Source organism: Callorhinchus milii, unplaced genomic scaffold, assembly GCF_018977255.1.
Source record: "Callorhinchus milii isolate IMCB2004 unplaced genomic scaffold, IMCB_Cmil_1.0 Scaffold3, whole genome shotgun sequence".
NCBI lineage: Eukaryota > Metazoa > Chordata > Chondrichthyes > Chimaeriformes > Callorhinchidae > Callorhinchus > Callorhinchus milii.
This window is the reverse complement of record NW_024704744.1, coordinates 75,715,782-75,736,263: the sequence shown is the minus strand read 5'-3', so window position 1 is coordinate 75,736,263 and position 20,482 is coordinate 75,715,782. Positions and strand designations below refer to the sequence as shown.

Genomic DNA, 20,482 nt, shown 5'->3' with positions numbered 1-20,482 from the left:
ACATGTATAGTGAATCAAAGACTGTGGGTGGGTGGGAGGGGTGGGTGGGGGGTGTGGGTTGGGGGTTGCGGTGGGGCTGGGGGGATATGCGTGGTGGTGAGGGTGGTGGGCTGTGAGGGAGGTAATAACCCCTTCAAAAATTAACTAATTTGGTCACTCAATCCACGACTGTTTGTGGGACACTGAATTTCATATTAAATCTTACATTGGAAGGATGCTTCGAAGTGCTTCACAGAATATACTATGTAAACTATAGTAACTGTATTTTGTAGGTGAATTAAAACACTGGGTCTCAAATTACCAAAGCAAGAACTTGTTCACCTCCAGGAGCTCTCTCCCCCCCCACCCCTCCCATCTTCCCTGGTCTGCACAGACCTGTGAAGTTCCTTCTCAGGTCCTGTTCTGACTGGCGCTGAAGGAAGGCAGAGTTGTTCACAGCAGGGTGTGGTATTTTACGTGACTCTGATTCAGGAAGCAAAGGAAAGACGCGTGGACTGTTCCTCCCTCGTGGCACACACAGTCAGCTTTGCTTCCAGCTCCAACCAGGAGATATCCTGCACGGGTTAACCCTGCACATCTTTATGTACACTGGGGAGAGAATTTTTATTTTGCACAGAGGGGAAATTCCACTTGTAGTTAGTGGGTAACTCTCCCAACAAGAATCATAAAACTTGTTGTACAGACTATACTATAAGTTTGTATGGTACAAACTTCTAATATAGTACAATAAATACATTTGGTCACTCAATCCACAACTGTTTGTGGGACACACCTGTGCGCAATTGGCTGCCGTGTTTCGCTCACAAAATATACAGTCAGTCCACTTTACAATATGTGAAGTGCTTTGAGACGTCTCAACGAAGTTGATAAGGAGCTTTATCAAATACAAGGATTATGATTATTACAGACAGAAGCCATAGAGCTTGTCATACCTGGGTCAGCTTTCTGTAAGAGCCTCTCTACTCGCTGTCCTTTTTCCCCCCCACACTTTTTTTATATTTGAACAATTCCCTGTTTAAAGTTATTATGGATTCTGTATCAATTTTTTTTTTTGTCAGGTCCTAATAACCCACCATATAGAAAAAAATCAGAATTTCTCCCTTCACTTTTTTGATAATGATCTTAAATTGTTGCCTTTCGGTCACAAGTGGTAATCATTTCTCCCTTTCGAGAATGTCTCTGTATTCTCTGCTATACATTCCTTGCCCCTATTCCTCACTGTCGATGGCTGAGCCTTCAGCTACTGTGCTTCTACCCTTTGGAATACCCTTCCTAAATTCTTCCACCTTACTCCCACCACCTCCCATCAGTCTTTAAAAGCTTCCTAAAAAACTAGTTCTTTCAACTTTGGCAACCATCTCTCTTCCTCATTCTCCTTGCTCAGTGTCTAAATCACTTTGATATGTTCCCTATGTAAAATTCATTACTGTGTATAAATACTTCCCTCAACTGGCCTGCTTCATGTCCACTGGCCTACAAGCTCCACTATCGGTGGACAGGCCTTCAGCTTTTCCACCCCCACCTTCTAGAGCTCCCCGCTTCCATCTCTCCCTTGCCTCCTTCAAGGCCTGTCTCAAGACTTTCGTTGATCGTGTTTTGGCCACACTCCCACCCCTCCTACCCGCCACCATTTTTGATTGGAACCTCCAGTTTAGCGAAAATCCCTAAACTCTAGCACTGTGGGATGTCTTTCGAAATGAAAGGCGCAATATAAATGTAATTTTGTTGTTTTTGTTGCTTGTCGTTGTAGACCTCATTGCTGGCATAGATTAGCATTTCCTGATGTAGATCACTACTCTTCAAAGTAACATTCAAGCCATTCAGACATTCTAGCTGGTGACTGCTGTAGGCAAAAATGACAGCCATTTTTGGCATTAGAAAGATCCCATAAACAGCCACAAGATTAATGGTCGATTTAATTGTGAAGATTGTTGGCTCGTGCACTGGGAGAAACTGCCTTCTCTTTTTAACAGGAACGGGTAAACTAAACTATGTTAAACGTGGAGTGTCAGCCTAGACTGTGAGCTCCAATCCTGGAGTAGGGGCTTAAACTCGCAGACTTCTGCTACAAAGGCATCAAGTATTTATTTTAAAAAAAACATAGAGAAACCCCAACTGGTATGAACATCTGATGTGCGTTTCACCGATCCGTCCCCTCTGCTTCCTGTGCAGCTAAAGTCACTAAGTTGCTGTTTTTTCATCCGCTCCACCTGTCCCGAGCGAAACTGGACCCGATCCATCATCAGCCGCTCTGCGGAGGCAATTACTGCCCTGCGCTAATGGCCTGAATGTTAAAACGTTCAAGCTGCCAGGACAGTAATATGCTGTGCCCCGGCGGAAAGACCTGATCTCTTAACCTTTTCACACTGTTGTTGTGACTGACTGCCAGGGCTGGATGGTATTTGAACATGCATTTCCCATGCCCTCTGTGCCTCAGCTCAGCCACACTCAGAATAGCTGGACTTGTCTGTGTGCTTGAATACAGCTGTCCCATATCTTTGGAACAGGGATTGGCATCTGATTTCCACTGTTAGTGGGAGCACTGGCCCTTTCTCTACTGGTCATAAGTACTCTCAGCTCATATTAATAAATAATAACTTATATTTGACAATGGTTCTTAGGCAAGTTTCCTTGCTCTACCCTAGCAGTAAGTAGGTACCTGGTTAGTCAATTGGCTGATCGCTTTTCTGAGGCTAATTATCCCTCTGCAAAAGCAAAAATTATAATAATTTGGTCATTCAATCCACGGCTGTTTGTGGGACACTGCTTTGCGCAATTGGCTGCTGCATTTCGCCCACAAATATACTGTCAATTCATTTTACAGTTATTCTGAAGCGCTTTGAAATGTCCTAAAAACGTGATAAGAAGCTATATCAAATGCAAATATTATTACTTATGATATAATATTAAACCGTCTAGATGAGCTTCAATGTTACAGCATGAAAACGGGCCATTTAGCTCAACTAGTCCGTGCTGGTGTTTATACGCCATACAAGCTTCCAACCTTCCTGATCCTCTCCCCTACACTCCTCTATTTTCTTCCTTACATATGCATAATTTCCTCTTAAATAGTGTTAAACATATTGACTGCAAACACAGCAGCCAATTTGTATACAGTAATAACCAAAGGAGAATGACAATTTTTTTCTGTTGGCCAGGACACCAGGAGAAACTCCTTTCTCTTTTCCAATAGTGTTATGGGATCTTTAATGTCGGCAGACAGGACCCTAATTTAACATCTCATCCAAAGGACGACACCTCTGACAATGTGGTATTGACACCGTGGCACCTCTTTTCCCCGCCCCACCCCCGTTACTGCACTGGTGTGTTAACATTTTATAAAAATTATTAATCCTTGCATTTGATATAGCACTTTATCATGCCGTTGAGACTTCAGAGTGCTTCACAGAATACACTGAAGTGAATTGACTATTTTGTGGGCGAAATGCTGGAGCCAGTTACGCACAGCAGTGTTCCACAACCAGTCATGGATTGAGTGAACAAATTATTATTTTTATTTATTTTGGGGGAGGAATTATTACCCCCAATTATTACCCCCCAAAAGCAATTCCCCAATTGACTAACAACTGGGTTCCTATTTAATAATAGGCAGACCGAGGCATCTGGCGTAAAGAAACTTGTCTAAGGTTTCACCCCGCCTGGGAATCAAACCCAGGTCTTCTCGTTTGCAAGTCAAGCACGCTAACTACTAAAAGTGCAGGACTCCACAAGTCCCCTTTAAGTAGCAGGAGGGTGAGGGCAGGCAGAATAGCAGTCACCGAGGATCATGTTAATCTGAATAGAATGTGATCTTTCCCTGTTTACACTCACCTTTGCCCTCCCCCTTTTCATGTGGCAGATGGCATTGATTCCCAGACTGACTAACACATGTGTTGTGCTCTCTCCTCCCTCTCCTGGATGGAGTTACGAAAAAAACAGGGATGTTGCCCCAACTCTTCACAGCATCTGGGGCCAAAAGTTTCCACCTGAATTTAGATTTGGACAGTTTCAGAGGAAATTCTTCAATTAAGACTTCATTTGGAAACTTTTTTTAAAAAAAACACGCGGGAAGCTGGCGTCAAAATTAAGCCTGGATTTAAGAATTTTCTGAAATTTGCATGCTATAAAAAGCTACGAAAATGGTCAAGTGTAGAACTGAACAGAGTTTCTGGCTCCTGTTATTTAAATCCTATCACTGTTTCACAGGCAGCCAATTGCACACAGCTTTGCAACTGCTCTCAGATATCCATTATTCCCTGTGTAAACGACCAGTTACCATTGAGCAGATTCACCATTAAGTCTTTCAATATTTTCCAGTGGAAGAGAGCACTGGGTCTTGGTTCTCTTTGTACAATGCTTTCCCATTTGGAGATTTTTTGAAAAAGGTTTTAACATTGGCACTGTCTCCCTCTGTCTCCTTGTCCTCCTGGACCTCTCCGCCGGGTTCGACACAGTCGATCACGCCATCCTCCTCCACCACCTTTCCTCCGTCATCCACCTCAGTGGGACTGCACTCGCCTGGTTTGAGTTCTACCTCACAAACCGCCAGCAGTACATCTGCACAAACGGCTTCTCCTTCCGCTCACACCCGGTTACCTGCGGGGTACACCAAGGATCCATCCTTGACCCCCTTCTCTTTCTGATCTACATGCTCCCTCTTGGGGATGTCATCCGCAGACATGGGGTACGTTTCCACATGCACGCGGACATCACCCAACTCTTATTTTTCCACCTCTCTTTGCGACCCCCAGTCCCCTGATGTTCTGTCAGCCTGCCTGTCAGATCTCAGGGGCTGGATGAGTGCAAATTTCCTTCAGCTGAACGTTGACGAGACGGAGGCCATACTCTTTGGCTCTCGTCAACGTCTAAAATCCCATGGCTCTCACCTCCTCCACCTACCCGACCTCCCCCTAAAACTCTCCGAACCCGTACGCAACCTAGGCGTCAGCTTTGACCCCAAATTATCCTTCCTCCCCCACATCTGGTCCCTCACCAGCACCGCTTTCTTCCACCTCCGACGCATCACCCGTCTCCGCCAATACAACAACAACAAGATTTCATTTATAGAGCGCCTTTCACGTCGGGAGGACGTCCCAAGGCGCTGGACAATTGGGTCAGGACCCGAGCAGGGGGGAAATGGTCAGGGTGAGGGGAGGGGATAGAGAGTTGAGAGGGGAGCTGAAGGCACGGTCGAAGAGAAAGGTCTTGAGACCGGCCTTGAAGGAGGAAAGGGAGGAAGCAAGGAGAAGGCACTGGGGGATGGAGTTCCAGAGCCTCGGGGCTGAGAGGTTGAAGGCCCGGCCACCGATGGTAGGGCGGTTGGGGCGGGGAATGTGGAGCAGACCGGAGCCAGAGGAACGGAGGGTACGGGCAGGTAAGTAGGGGGATAGTAGGTCGGAGAGGTAGGAGGGAGCAAGGCCGTGAATGGCCTTGTAGGTGAGGATGAGGATCTTGAATTCGATCCTCTGGGGGATGGGGAGCCAGTGGAGGCGAGCGAGGGTGGGAGTGATGTGGTCCCGAAGCCTGGTGCGGGACAGTACACGAGCTGCAGAGTTCTGAATGACCTGCAGCTTGTGGAGGGAGGTGCCGGGAAGGCCGCGAAGAGAGAGTTCCCGTAGTCCAGCCTTGAGGTGATAAGGGCGTGGACCAGAGTTTCGGCAGCGTGAGGGGTGAGGTAGTGCCATGGTCTGGTGATGTTTCGGAGCTGATGGAAAGCGGTGCCAGTTGTGGCGCGGATATGAGGAAGAAAGGACAGCTCAGGGTTGAACAGAACGCCGAGGTTCCTGATGGCTTTGAGAGGTGGAGAGTGCAGCCTTGGATGCTGATGCTGAGGTGCGGAGGCGCTGACGTGAGCCAATCAGGAGGGCCTCAGTTTTGCGCACGATGAGCTGAAGAAAGTTGTCTCTCGTCCAGGACTTGATATCAGACAGGCAGGCTGTCAGGACATCGGTGGTCGTGGATTTGAGGCTAGAGGAGGAAAGGTAGAGTTGGGTGTCATCCGCATACATGTGGAAGTTAACTCCATGTCTGAGGATGATGTCACCAAAGGGGAGCGTATAGAGGGTGAAGAGGAGGGAACCGAGGAAAGAGCCCTGAGGGACGCCGCACGAGACAGTGCGGGGGCTGGAGGAAAAGCCGTTTGTGGAAACAAAATGAAGACGGTGGGAGAGGTACGACCTAAACCACTCGAGGACAGGGCCTTAAAGGTTGAGGTGGGAGGACAAGCGGTGGAGGAGGATAGCGGGGTCGACCGTATCGAATGCGGCCGATAGGTCGAGGAGGACGAGGAGGCAGAGGGAGCCCTGATCGCAGATGGTCAGGATGTCATTGGTGACCTTGACCAGGGCAGTTTCTGTGCTATGGGCAGCACGGAAACCCGACTGAAGGGGTTCAAATAGTGAATGGGTGGAGAGGAAAGAGCGCAGCTGGGAGGCGACAACTCTTTCAAGGACCTTGGACAGGAAGGGGAGGTTGGAGATGGGCCGGTAGCTTGATAGCTGTTACGCATCAAGGCAGGGTTTTTTCAAAGTGGGAGTGATGGTGGCAGTTTTTAGGGGAATGGGAACAGAGCCAGAGGAGAGGGACAGGTTGATGATGTCTGTGAGATGTGGGGCAAGGAGGTGGAGCTGAGAGATAAGGAGTGAAGTGGGATGGGGTCAAGGGAGCAGGTGGTGGTTTCAGGGACAGGATGAGGTTGGTGACAGAGGGTGGGGAAACGGGTTCGAAGGTGTGTAGGGGAGGATGGGTAGGAGTCGGAGTGTGGGAGGGAAGGGGTGGGGGGTGAGTGGAAGTTGGAGGGGGAGTGACCGCGGAGCGGATTCCCTTGATTTTGGATTCAAGGAAATCCAGCATCTCCTCGCAGTGAAGGTTAGAGGAGATGACCTGCGCGGGGTGGCGGTGGGGACGGAGGAGTCGGGATGTGGTAGAGAACAGAAGCCTGGGGTTGTTCTTCGCCTCCAGGATTATCCTGGAGTAGAAGGACGACTTGGCCGAGGTTAGAGTGGAGCGGTAGATTTTGAGGAGGTCCAGCGAGATTTGTCGGTGGACCGTTAGGCCAGATTTGAGGCAGGTGCCTCAAATACCTCTCTCCGAAAGCCTCTGAAACCCTGGTCCATGCCTTTGTCACCTCTCGGCTGGACTATTCAAACACCCTCCTCGACGGCGTCCCCTCCACTACCATCCATAAAATCCAGATCATTCAAAACTCTGCCGCCCGCATTCTTACCCGCACCAAGCTCCGCTCCCCGATTACCCCAGTCCTTGCCAGACTGCACTGGCTGCCTGTCACAGAGAGGATCGACTTCAAGATCCTCACCCTTGTATTCAAATCCCTCCATTCCTCTGCACCCCCCTACCTCTCTGACCTCCTCTCTCCTCAAAACAGTACCCGTTGCCTTTGTTCCTCCGGGTCTGGCCTCCTCCTTGTTTCCCGAATCCTAGACTCCAACCTCGGCGGCCGTGCCTTCAGCCCCTATGCCCCGAGGCTCTGGAACTCCCTTCCACACTCCCTTCGCCTCGCTCCCTCTATTCCTATTTTCAGGTCTCTGCTGAAGACCTTTCTTTTTGATCACTCCTTTAGTCACCTTCCTCCCCCTCCGCCTGGCTCGGTCCCGGGATCTGTTACTGTGAAGCGCTCTGAGACACCGTCCAGCGTGGAGGGCGCTATATAAATCCAAGTTGTTTTTGTCAGGAGCCAGAGGATATAACCTGTGAAATCTTTTGCCTGCAAACAAGAGACCATTAAATTCCTGCCACACACAAATAGCTGTCGATGTATTATAGAGTTTGATCTATCTTAGATGGCTGGAAGCCATTTCATTTGTCCTTTGCATTGATAGATCTCATTCACCAGTTTTCACTGAGACACTGGGTAAAAGACCAGCTAACTTGGGACTTTTCCACTGGAGCAGAGGAGATTGAGAAGGGATATGATAGAGGTCTTTAAGATTATGAAGTGACGTGACAAGGTAAATGGAAAAACTCCTTTAGGTGGGGAATCAGTGATGAGGAGGAACAATCTTGAGATAGTTAGCAGAAGAATCAGGCAAGAAGTTAGAAGGAATCGTTGCAAGGAATATATGTCAGCCTGCCGCATTCTTGCCTCTGAATCAGAAAGTTGTGGGTTTAAACCTCACGTCGGGACTTGGACCACATAGTATAAGCTGATATTCCAATGCAGCATTTTCCAATGTTGAATTTTTGGAGTGCTGTTCTTCAGATGAGACAGTAAACCATCTGCTTGTTCATGGCACAATTCAAAAAGATAATCTCTCCCGGTGCCCTGGCCAATAATCCCTGAAATAACAACTTGGTCACTCACTCCACAACTGTGGGACACTGCTGTCCAACTGGCTCCTGTGTTTCGCTCACAATATACACAGTCAATTCACTTCACAGTATATTCTGAAGAGCTTTGAGATGTCTTGACAATGTGAAAGGTGCTATATCAAATGCAAGAATTATTATTATTATTATCGTTTCAGTGGAATTCATTATCACAAGATGGTAGCTAAAGCAAGGTCAACAGAAATGTTCAAAATAGACAAGCACCTGAGCAATAAATTCACTAAGGGAAGGTGAAGAAAGCTGGAATAAATATAAGGTGGTGATACAGGGAGCAGTGGTACAGACACAATGGGCCAAATGGCTGAAAATTTCCAAAAGCAACCGAAGTGCCAACAAAGGCCAGAGAGAAAACGCTACCCCCACTCACTCATAGAAACACAAGAATTGCTAGATGAAAAAAGACCAAGGTCCATCCTGTTCACTTTCCATCATCCTGGCAATTGAATGTTCGTGTCTCGTCCTGAGAGAACCACTCGTATATTGTATCCCAAAATATTATTTCCTAAAAGAAATCTATTTAATTTGCATTTGAAGGAATCAGCACTTTCTGCTCCCACTGCTCCCTATGGAGCCTGTTCCATACATTTACTACTCGCTTACTGAAGTAGTATTTCCACAGATTAGTTCTGAATTTATCTCCCCCCGCCCCCACACCCCCCTTTGAATCGCAGGCTGTATCCGACTGTTCTGGACAAGCTAAAATGGATTATCAAGGACTACATTATCTAGTCCCTTTAGAATCTTAAAAACACAATCATATCACCACTTAACCTTCCCTTTTCCAGTGTGAACATAACCAGTTTGCTTAATTGTTCCTCAAAGTCCAGTCCTTTTCCATCTTCTCAATCATTTTGCTTACCCTCCTCTGTATCCTCTCAATCACTGCAAAATCCTTGTTGTACAGCAGCGACCAGAAATGTACACAGTATTCTAAGTGCAGTCACACCAGTGATTTATAAAGTGGCAGGATTACCCTACTATTTTAGCTCAATATTGCCCTTTAATACAACCCAGGTTCTGGTTTGTATTACTCACTGCCACCGAGCATTGTTTGAAAGCTTTAATTTATTGCCAATCTGGACCCCCAGGTCCTTTTCATTTTCTGTCCAGATTATTTTTTCCATTTAAATAATAGTCCTTTTTTGGATAAATCCCTCTCTCTGCCTCCCCGAACAACCCCACCCAGTCAGTGTCCATTTGATCTCTCCCTCTTTTTGTCCCATAACTGGGGGGGGAGAAGGGGACTGATTAAAAACAGGAAAGCAATGAAAATTGTTCTGTAACCCCATTGGGGAGGGGGGAGGGCTTTGCTTCTGTTGATGCCAAGGATGAAAGTTACATTTGTACGAATAAGAAATATGAAGCATCTCCAGAGCAGTGGAAGCATTGGCAGGATGCCAGCATGTTGGGACAGATGATCAGTGGTTTAAAGAAAACCAAAACAGATTTTTTGCTTCCAGGATAAATCTGTTTGACAGTTACTCACTGAAGTATAATTCCCTTTGAACTCACTTTAACTGAAGGGTGGGGAGTGGGGGCAGTGTTTGGAATAACATTTCAGGGACTCAGATTGTTTTAAAATCGATTTAAACCCGCCGGGAGATTGCAAATATTTTAAAATCTCAAAACATTTGCAGTGAGAGTTGATCTGAACTTATATTGTGACAAGCCTTCAAAACCTGTAGCCTTGTATTGTGACAAGCCTTCCCCCTCACCCCGACACACACAAACGTGCGTTTTTTTTTAATTGTAGAGTGTTCTTGCCCCTCTCCCCCCAACACACACACATACAATCTATAGGGTGTTCACCAAGTCCTGTTAGCCCCATGTTTTTTTTACACAGTGCATTGACCAAAACTGAAACACATGGAAGAATGATGCTAATTGTAGTTAGAAGTACTTAATTGTATTCAGTACAAGTCTTTAACTATATTCAGACATCCAGAGGATTGATGTGAGTGAGCGCCGTCGTTTTCATAGCAGATAATGATCTGTCGCTGATTGTCTGCAACAGAAAATAAAAATTCATTGTATGCAAAAAACAGCGGGGACTTCGTAAACACACTGTACAGTACCTCCCCCCACACAATGTACAGTATTTCCCCATATTATGTACTGTTGCCTCCTCATATTATTCCCCCCCATCCCAAAAAACATACACACACTCTCTTGAATATTTTTGTGAATGGTTTCCAGGCATGACACGTCAAAAGATTGTTTTCTCCCAAAGCCTAAAAGGAGTTGACAGTAATTGGGGAAACCTTGACCCCCGGCTGTGCTTCCTTTACACTTCATACCACATCTGTTTGTGCTTCTCCTGTCCCAAGACACCGTTAAGCAGCACTTTTCCCGAGAAGCATCCCCCGAGGTGGAGCATTCGGCCTTTTTTGTATCTTTTTGTTATTGGCACCCAAGACCTCCTCCCCCAGCACCCTCCAATTACTGCATTCCCTGAATTCCTCCTCTGAAGGTAAAAGGAAAGACTTGTGACCTTTCAACCCACCCCTTGGCCACATCAATCCAGCTTGCAATTGGGTCTTTTAATATATTTAAACCTGCAGCAGGTTTCCAAATACAGCAGAGAGTCAGTTATCTGCACTAAGTGGGATCAGCCCCATTGCGGATAAGCAGACAGTGCAGGTAATGGATATTATACAAAATACATACAGTGTAAACTAAAATGTTCCATCAGGAGTTATACTGTGAGGATCGAACTAATGTGTGCCATCGCTTCTCATTCTGCCTCACTATATGTACAGTATAAGTGGAGTCTTGTGAGCTTGTGGAGCCCGGTAGCATAGTGGTTAGAGCACTCGCCTTGCAAGAGAGAAAGCCTGGGTTTGATTCCCGGACAGGGCGAAACCTTGGGCAAGTTTCCTTACTCGACACGCCTAATAATAATCCCTCCAAAACCAAAACAATAATAAATTGGTCATTTTCAATCTACGACTGTTTGTGGGACATTGCTGTGCGCAATTGGTTGCCGCGTTCGCCCACAAATATACAGTCAATTCACTTTACAGTGTGTTCTGTGAAGCGCTTTGGGACGTCCTCCCGACGTGAAAAGCGCTATATCAAATGCAAGGATTATTATTATTATTAAAACCGTCGATGGAGTCAGCACTCCACTGTTTGCCCAGTAGAGAGGGCCAGTTGGGAGCGAGCACCAACACAGACATGATGGGGAGAGAGCAGGGAATGGGATTAGAGTGGAGAGCTCCAGTTGGGGAATCTCACGCCACCAAAGTCAATAAGGACAAGGCAAGGAATTGGGAGCTCCAGTGGGGGAGTGAGCACCAGCATGGATACATTCGGGCTGCAAATTTTCTATGATTCTAAGAAAAGCCTGAGAGTTTGTCAGTAGCCCATCCCTCTCTCATGAGGTGTGTGAAAGGTTAGAGGCAAGAGATTTAAAAGGGGGAGAGAGCAACAGGTTCATTCAAAAAAGGGTATCAATCCATTACTGTTTGTGGGATGCTGCTGTGTGCAAACCAACGGTTGCGTTTCGCCCACAAAATACACAGTAATCCACTTTACAATATATTTTGTGAAGGCAAAAATACTACGTGATAAGGCACTATATCTAATGCAAGGATTATTATTGTTATAAGTAGACATATAAAGCAAGAATCTTCATAAAGGTGATGACCAACTGGTTTGGAGGATTGTTGGCAATGACACCAGGAAAACCTCCCTTCCCTTTTCCAATATTGTCACGGGATCTTTAGTGTCCACCTGAATAAGCAAACCCTACTTCAGTTTAATGTCTCATCTGATGGAGAGCTGTTGTGTGCCAGGCTGAATTCCGGTTCTTTCAAGCTGCTTTACTCAGATAATCCATCTCCATCACCTGGCTGATAAAGCAAAGCTCAGGTGTAAATAGCGTAGTCTGACGGTTGATTTAATGTTCTTCCTCCTATTGCGGAACTGCCTTGGAACAGCTGATGTAGACCTGTGTGCTGTTCAGTGCCCGTTGCAGCCTGCTGGTTCCACCGATGGGTTTATCTCTGAAAACATTTTGTTTTTAAAATCAATTGTTTTATGCACACAGTGATGTGCTAACTTTGCAAGATTGATTTCAGAGTAAAACCTTCATTCCCGGCTCACTGACTGTTGTAATAATCTGCATCTATTGCTTGACATTTGCCTTCCTCCTCCTTACTGTACGATACATATCTGCGTGAAAAAACACAATGGCCAAGAAACCAGTGGTATGTGCTATTTTTGTGTCTGTGTGTGCAGGGGTGGGTGTGTGGGTATGTCTGCAGGAATCAGTCTGTCCACGTACACCAAAAGAATTTACTAGAGAGTACCAGAGAACGGGAACAGAGTGACTGAAAGTTTGGCCACAGGTGGCGCCGGGAGGAAGTAAAGCCAGAATAAAAGAGCAGAAGCTGTGGGCTGGAGGAGATTGTACAAGTTTCAGCTGTTCATTACCCTCTGGTGTCTTTCCAAAAGTTTACCTATACACATCTGAACCTGCGCCCCCTTGTGCAACTGCCCTGGCATATCAGAAAGTACTGTGGATTTAGTTTCTCTATCCCGCTAAGCATCTTGTGTAGATCCATGAATATTTTTCTGGATCGATTTTGGATCCTTAGAAAAAGCCGCATTTGAAAAGCTGGCAGGCAAAACACAGCCCAGCGCCCAGAACTTGCCAAAACCCTTCTCAGGTTCTTTGTAGCACAGAGTTTCTTAACACTGCATCTCAACAGCTGAGACCATAAGATGCTATTCCTTGCCCATTTGTCCAGAACAGTCAGTCAGCGGGACAGGCTGGCTCATTACTGCATAGCTCAGATATCTTCATCAATTAGCTCACTGCTTTGAAGTCACTCGGAACCGGGTTGAGAGTATAAGCCCTCGGAGGCAGGAAAGAGTCCCAGTGGTAAGCTGATAGCTACACTTCTCTTTTATTTTTCCCAAGGCCATTAAAATAACACTAATCACATTGAGCGCTGGGCTGTGTTTTGCCTGCCAGCTTTCAAATGCGGCTTTACCCAAGGATCCAAAATCCATCCAGAAAAATATTCATAGAGCTACACAAGATGCTTAGCGGGATCGAGAAAGTAAACCCACAATACTTTCCGATATGCCATGGCAGTAACACATGTGACACTGTGTGGGTGGGTCTGGATCCTAATTTTGTGAGGAGAGCAACAGAAAGGGCTGTACAAAAATGTAGCCACCTGAGCCACTCCACTGCACCATCTCGCTTGTCCCTGTTAAGATTAAAATTCTTCTGCTGATAATGTACCAGCGCTGAGCCAGGTGATGTGGTGGTATGGGGTGCGGTGTCATGCTTGTTGATTGACGGATCGTTTTCCGGGGCTAATAATTCCTTCCAAAAAAATAATAATTTGGTTACTCATTCCACGGCTGTTTGTGGGACACTGCTGTGCACAATAATAATCCTTGCATTTGATATAGCGTTTTTCACGTCTTCTCGACGTCTCAAAGCGCTTCACAGAATAGACTGTAAAGTGAATTGACTGTATATTTGTGGATGAAACACGGCAGCCAATTACGCACAGCAGTGTCCCACAAACAGTCGTGGATTGAAAATGACCAATTTATTACTGTTTTGTTTTGGAGGGATTATTATTAGGCGTGTGGAGTAAGGAAACTTGCCCAGGGTTTTGCCCTGCCTGGAATTGAACCCAGGTGTCTCGCTTGCAAGACGAGTGCTTTAACCACTGAGCTACAGGACTCCACAATCGGCTGCCGTGTTTCGCCCACAAAATACACAACCACTACACTTTACAGTATATTCTGTGAAGGGCTTTGAGAAATCTCAAAGACGTGATAAGGCTTCAAATGCAAGGATTATTTATTATTATGGTGGTGCTTATGTGGTGAGGTGCCATCTTGGTGAATCCAGGTTAGCAATTAGATGGAAATTGTAAATAGGAACTGAACCCTTAATCGCATTAAGATGTTTCTTTGCATTTATATATACAGTAGTTGTTGAGTCCCATTTTATTCCTTTCTTTGTTCAGTTTGCCATTGAGCTCAGTCGAGGCATGTGGTGGTTTGAACTTACAATTATCTGGTGCAGAGGTGAGTGTGCTCCTGACTTGAGCTAGGGTGACACGCGGGCCGTGTCAGCAAGGGCAGGTGGGCAGACAGCCCTGCTCAGGGATCGAGTGGAGATATTGAGCAAAATGTCCTTGTACTTGTGAACCTTCTGTAATTCTCCTGTTTTGTTTCCTTTCAGACCCCAGAGTCCCTTCAGATTTCCCCGCAGGTGAGTGGCTGTAGTCAACATGAATGAATAATAGTGGTACATGTAATGAGAAACCTTAGACCCATACAACACATTTAACTGAAACAGTCCTAGCTGACACTCTAGTGCAGTGCTGATGGAGCGCTACATTGTCAGTGGTGCCACCCTTTAGATGAGACATGAAACTTTGAGTTCCTGTCTACCGGTTCATGTGTAAGTTAAAGATCCTTTGACATTATAAGGAGACAGGAGTTTTTTTTAACTTAAATGGTCATTTCATGTCTGTTTCTGGAACCTTGCTGTACACAGATTTGCTGTCATGTTTGTCTACTAATGAACACTTACTTAATTGTACAGGGTGTTCAAAAAGTCCTGTTACCCCGTGTTTTTTTTCTGCAGAGCACTGACCAACAACTGAAACAACTGGAAGAATGATGATAACTGTAATTCGAAGTACTTAATTGTGTTCCGTACAAATGTTTAATCGTATTTAGACGTCCAGAGGATCGGTGTGTGTGAGCGCCATCATTTTCGTGGCAGATAATAATCTGTCACAAAGTACATCCGTAACATGGATGAAGTGACGAGGAAGTTCAGACATTGTTACACTTGACTCATCTGCAACAGAAAATAAAAATGAGTTGTAAGAAAAAAACAGAGGAGTAACAGGACTTTGTGGACACCCTGTACAGCTATTTGCTGTGAAATGCTTGTGAGATGTTTTGATGTTGAAGGCGCTGTATCAAATGCAGGGATTATTATAAAACCACGGATGGGTTTTGTTTTGGTTGCAGCTACGCAGCTCTGATTGCTGACTGGCCTGTGGTGGTACTGGGAGTTTGCACGGTGCTCATTGTGATATGTGCCCTCTTCGGGATTCTCGTGCTGGACCTGCCCGACTTCTCAGACCCGCTGCTGGTGAGTGCTTGCCTCTTCCCCTGGAAGGAGAGGTGTGAGTGACTGGATCCAACCCACAGATAAAATGACTGTTCTCTCCGCTCAGCAGATTCTGGCTTTCGCTGTGTCCCCTGCCCACCCCACTATCTGCAGTTGGGCCTTAAGCCTTTCTGCCCCCACCCTTTGGAACTCCATCCCACAGTCTCTTTGCCTCGCCCCCTCCTTCAAGGCTCGACTCAAGACCCTCATCTTCGATCATGTTTTCAGTCACCCTCCTACCCCACTCTCCCTGTGCTCCACCCCTGATCCTAAACCCCAGTTTGGGTCCAAATCCTTGACTGTCAAGCGCCTTGGAATGTCCTTGGGATGAAAGGCGCTATACAAATGTAATTTGTTGTTTTTTTCTGTGCTTCCAGCTGAATTCAAGTCTAAAACTCGATTGCTTTCAATAGTAAGGATTAAAAAATAATCCAAAATATAATTGTGAATAGCTTGACCTGTGGGATGAAACTGTAAGGTGTCACTGTGACTCAGTATGGAGGGAGTTACGGGGCACAGCAATAAGTGCTGGGCTCTGTCTTTGTGATTTATCGCATTTCCTCTCGGGGCACTGCACTGTACTGTGATGCCATTCAACGTTATGGCACTTTCATACCAGATGTCAAACTGGCTCATGACACACCAGCGTAGAACTGGGGAAGTGCTGCATTGTCAGAGATGATATCCTTCGGATGAAGCCTAAAACCAAAGACCCCCTTAGGCAGATGTTAAAGATCTTGTGACACTATTGAAAAAGAGAAACTATTTTTTTCTCAGTGTCCGTGCCTTGCAATCCTCCAGACTAATGGAACATCTTCCTTCCCAGAGCTCGGACACACATTTCGAGCAATGGTTCCATCATTTGGAGGTTTGAAGCTTTGAGCAGCAGCTAATAATAATAATAATAATAATCCTTGCATTTGATATAGCGCTTTTCAAGTCAGGAGGACGTCCCAAAGCGCTTCACAGAAAAAAACTCTAAAGTGAATTGACTGTATATTTATGGGCGAACGCGGCAGCCAATTGCGCACAGCAATGTCCCACAAACAGTCGTAGATTGAAAATGACCAATTTATTATTGTATTGGGTTTTGGAGGGATTATTATTAGGCGTGTGGAGTAAGGAAACTTGCCCAAGGTTTCGCTCTGCCTGGAATTGAACTCAGGTCTCTCACTTGCAAAGCGAGTGCTCTAACCACTGAGCTACAGGACTCCACTAACGCCCTAATCCCATTTTATGCTGAACTGTGTAGCCCACCAGCACGTTTTCAGGGGGTTCCTGGTACCTGACATGCACCTAGTGAGGTCTGAGACCCTCGCTTGTCCGATGTGAAATGACCAATGAGTGACGATCCTCCTTGGAGGGAGGTAAGTGGGGTATCTTTGGAGCTGAACTGACTTCAAGGTGACATGTTTGGCATTGGAATGTTGGAATAGAGCCAGCTCTCTGTGACGGTCTCTAGTCCTGTTCCTGAGCCAGGCGGGTCCACAGTATCCCTGGGCACTGCTGATGACAGCTCGGCCCAGCCTGGCTCATCGGCAGGGCTTGGAAGGGCAGACCAGTCACTGGGGGCAGAGAATCCTCCCTCTCAGCCCTTTGGTGACATCATCCGCAGACATGGGGTCAACTTCCACATGTATGCGGATGACACCCAACTCTATCTTTCTGCCTCCACCCTCAACTCCAGGACCACTGCTGTCCTGACAGACTGTCTGTCGCACATCAAGTCCTGGATGAGAGCAAATTTCCTACAGTTGAATGTGAACAAGACTGAGGCCTCCTGATTGGCTCGCGCCAGCGCCTCAGCACCTCAGGTTCTGGCAGCATCAACCTCCATGGTTGCACACTTCAACTCACCAAGTCAGTCAGGAACCTAGGTGTCTTGTTCGACCCTCAACTGTCTTCCCCACATCCAAGCCATGACCCGCTCTGCCTTCCCTCACCTCCATAACAACGCCCGACTCCACCACTATTTCACCCCTCAGGCCGCTGAAACTCTTGTTCACGCCTTCATCACCTCCAGGCTCGGCTATGCAAACGTCTTCCCAACTCCTCCCTCCACAGGCTGCAGATAATCCAGAACTCTGCAGCCTGTGTCCTCTCCCGCACCAAACTCCATAATCCCATCGCCCCCATTCTCGCCCGACTCCATTGGTTCCCTTTTCCTTCAGAGGATCCAGTTCAAGATCCTGGTCCTCACCTACAAAGCCTTCCATGGCCTCGCCCCACCCTACCTCTGTGACCTGCTAACATCCTACCAACCCGCCCGTTCCCTCCGCTCAGCCGGCTCTGGCCTGCTCCACGTCCCCCGACCTACTCGCCCCAACATTGACGGGAAAGCCTTCAGCCACTCTGCCCCCAACCTCTGGAATTCCATCCCTTAATTACTCCGCCTCGCCCCCTCCTTAGCCTCCTTCAAGTCCCGCCTCATAACCTTCCTCTTCGACCATGCCATCGGTCACCCCCCCCTTCCCCTCCCTTCTCACCCCCGACCCCAGCTCAGGTCTGAAATGCTGTACACTGTCCAGGCACTATACAAATGTAATCTTCTTCTTGTTAAGCGTGTGAGCCAAATCCCTAATGGTAGGATGGTCTTAATTGGACAAGCAGTGGGAAAGTTTGCCAGACAATGCTTTCAATTGTAATCTATGCGGCTTTGCCTATTAAAAAAAACACCTGACAGCAAAATACTTCGAGACTTTTCAACGTGATTGAAAAAAAGCAACTTCTTTCTTTCCCGTTTAAGAGGCATTAAATGGAGTAGACTGCCACCTGCAGGGGCCTGTGAGGGCAAAGCGGAGGCATCTGAAGGGACTGGTGTCACGTATCGCCTCCCAGGGAGCAGCTGTAGGGCAGCAGGACCCCAGCTGAGCTGTTGGTTAGATCAGGTTTCTTATACAGGAAAGAGGATGTAGGGGAGGGGGCGGAGGAGTTGGGACACAAGCAACACAAATGGAATCATCCTTTGTCATAATATTCTTCATTTTATTGAACGTTCCTGCACAGAAACGGCCCTGTCGCCGATCAACTCTCAACAGGTGTTTTTTTCCATGTGAGCTACCTGGTCTAATCTCACTCTTCTGCCTGCTCCTTGAACCTTGTATTCTTCCTCTTCATGTATTTTATCTAATTCCTGGGGAGTAGTGGTTAGAGCGCTCGCCTCACAAACGAGAGCAACTCGATTCCTGGGCAGGGTGAAAGCTTAGGCAAATTTCCTTTCTCAACATGCCTTGGTTTATCTAGTAGTAAGTTGGAATCCGGTTCTTAGTCGATTGGCAGATTGCTTTCCAGGGATAATAATCCCTGCATAATAATAATAATAATTTGGTCACTCAATTCACAACTTATTTGTGGGACACTGCTGTGTGCAATTGGCTGCCACGTTTCGCCCACAAAATACACCAGTCAATTCACTTTACAGTATATTCTCTGACATGTCTCGACGATGTGATGAGACACTATATCAAATGCAAGGATCATAATTATTCAAAAAGGAGTTGGATAAGTAAAAAATTAAGGGAGAGAATGGGGTTAATTAGTAAAGGGACAGTATCAGTGGCACAGACTCAGTAGGCAGTACAGCCTGCTTCTTTGCTGAAAGGTTCATGTTAAACATTACCTTGAGTTGGAAGTCAAAAGGCTAGTGAAAAACTTCACTTGGGTTTGCTGCTTACAGGGCTTCGAACCCAGAGGGACGGCCATTGGTCAACGGCTGGTCACTTGGAATAACATGGTGAAGAACACCGGCTACAAAGCCACGCTGGCCAACTACCCTTTCAAATACGCCGAGGAGCAATTCAAGAGGTGAGCAGTGCTGCACTGCGGGAGCGTGCTATTGCCAAGCCCCCCCCACCCCCAGAGCCTAGCTGAGCCCTGTAGCAGAAGGTTGTGGATAAATCAGGGGCTTTGGCACGAGATTCATTTGCTTTTCTCCACGCCGCTTGCTTCTGTTCACAGCCGTGATCCTGTAGCACTAACACCTCAAGTTCCTTACCCCTGTCCAAAGTTTACACAGGAAAGAAGAAGCTATATCTCGGTGGTTTTCATCTTAAAGCTAATACTGGACATGCGTGTACACAGAATATACACAGTGGATATGCACACACTTTTATTTTTAAGATATACATATATATTTTAACTTCTCTGGAACTCATGTACTCCACACTCTTTTGACCTAGCAGTATGTAGGAACCCGATTGCTAGTTGATTATCAGATTGCTTTCCTGGGTAATAATCCCTCAACAGAAAAAACTGATTTTGGTCACTCACTCCATGACTGCATGTGAGGCAGTGCTGTGCCCAATTGGTTGCTGCGTTTCGCCCACAAAATACAGTCAATCCACTTTATGGTATATTCTGGGAAGCGCTTAGTGGCGTCTCAACGACATGAGAAGCTACTATATCAAATGCAAGGATTCTTATTACTATAATACACAGTCGCTATGTACACACTTATTTTTAGATATACATATTTATCTGTTCTCTGGAACATAATCCTGTAGTCCCTCCGATCTGTCCCTTCCCTCGTTCAATATACATGTACATACTCACACAGAGACACTAAATATTCTATATACTCAGGCAGCACACACACACACACATATACATATCCTCACACAGACATATATATACACACACATACACAATCTTTTGAGAGAGAAAGATGTAATTTAACTATGCATTAGATGCTTTGATTTCTCTTAAATAAAAAAATGTTTTGTGTTTTCACCCTAGTCACCGAGAGGACAGATGGTCAGATGATCCTCATGAGAGAGACAAACGCCAGGCTGAGTGGAATTTCCACAAGGATAGCTTCTTCTGCGATGCCCCCAGTAAGTAGTGCTGCTTAGGATCTCACAAACAGTGATGGATTTTGGGGCGTTTTTCTAGCAGAGACCTTTGCAGTATTGGAGTGAGTTGAACGCTGAACAGGCATTCAAGATTGAAGAGGGGTAAATTCAGAACAAATCTGCA

The 20,482-nt window shown here is 46.3% G+C and overlaps 1 protein-coding gene across 1 annotated transcript in view; it reads left to right on the top strand.

Annotated features, from left to right (window-relative positions):
* Nucleotides 1-20,482, top strand: part of disp1 (dispatched homolog 1 (Drosophila)) — a 34,267-nt gene that overhangs the window by 8,231 nt on the left and 5,554 nt on the right. The window contains exons 3-6 of the mRNA XM_007898270.2: nt 14,564-14,593; nt 15,367-15,490; nt 19,185-19,312; nt 20,243-20,340. Of these exons, the coding sequence (XP_007896461.1) occupies nt 14,564-14,593; nt 15,367-15,490; nt 19,185-19,312; nt 20,243-20,340 (380 nt within the window). The remainder of the gene's footprint in view (nt 1-14,563; nt 14,594-15,366; nt 15,491-19,184; nt 19,313-20,242; nt 20,341-20,482) is intronic.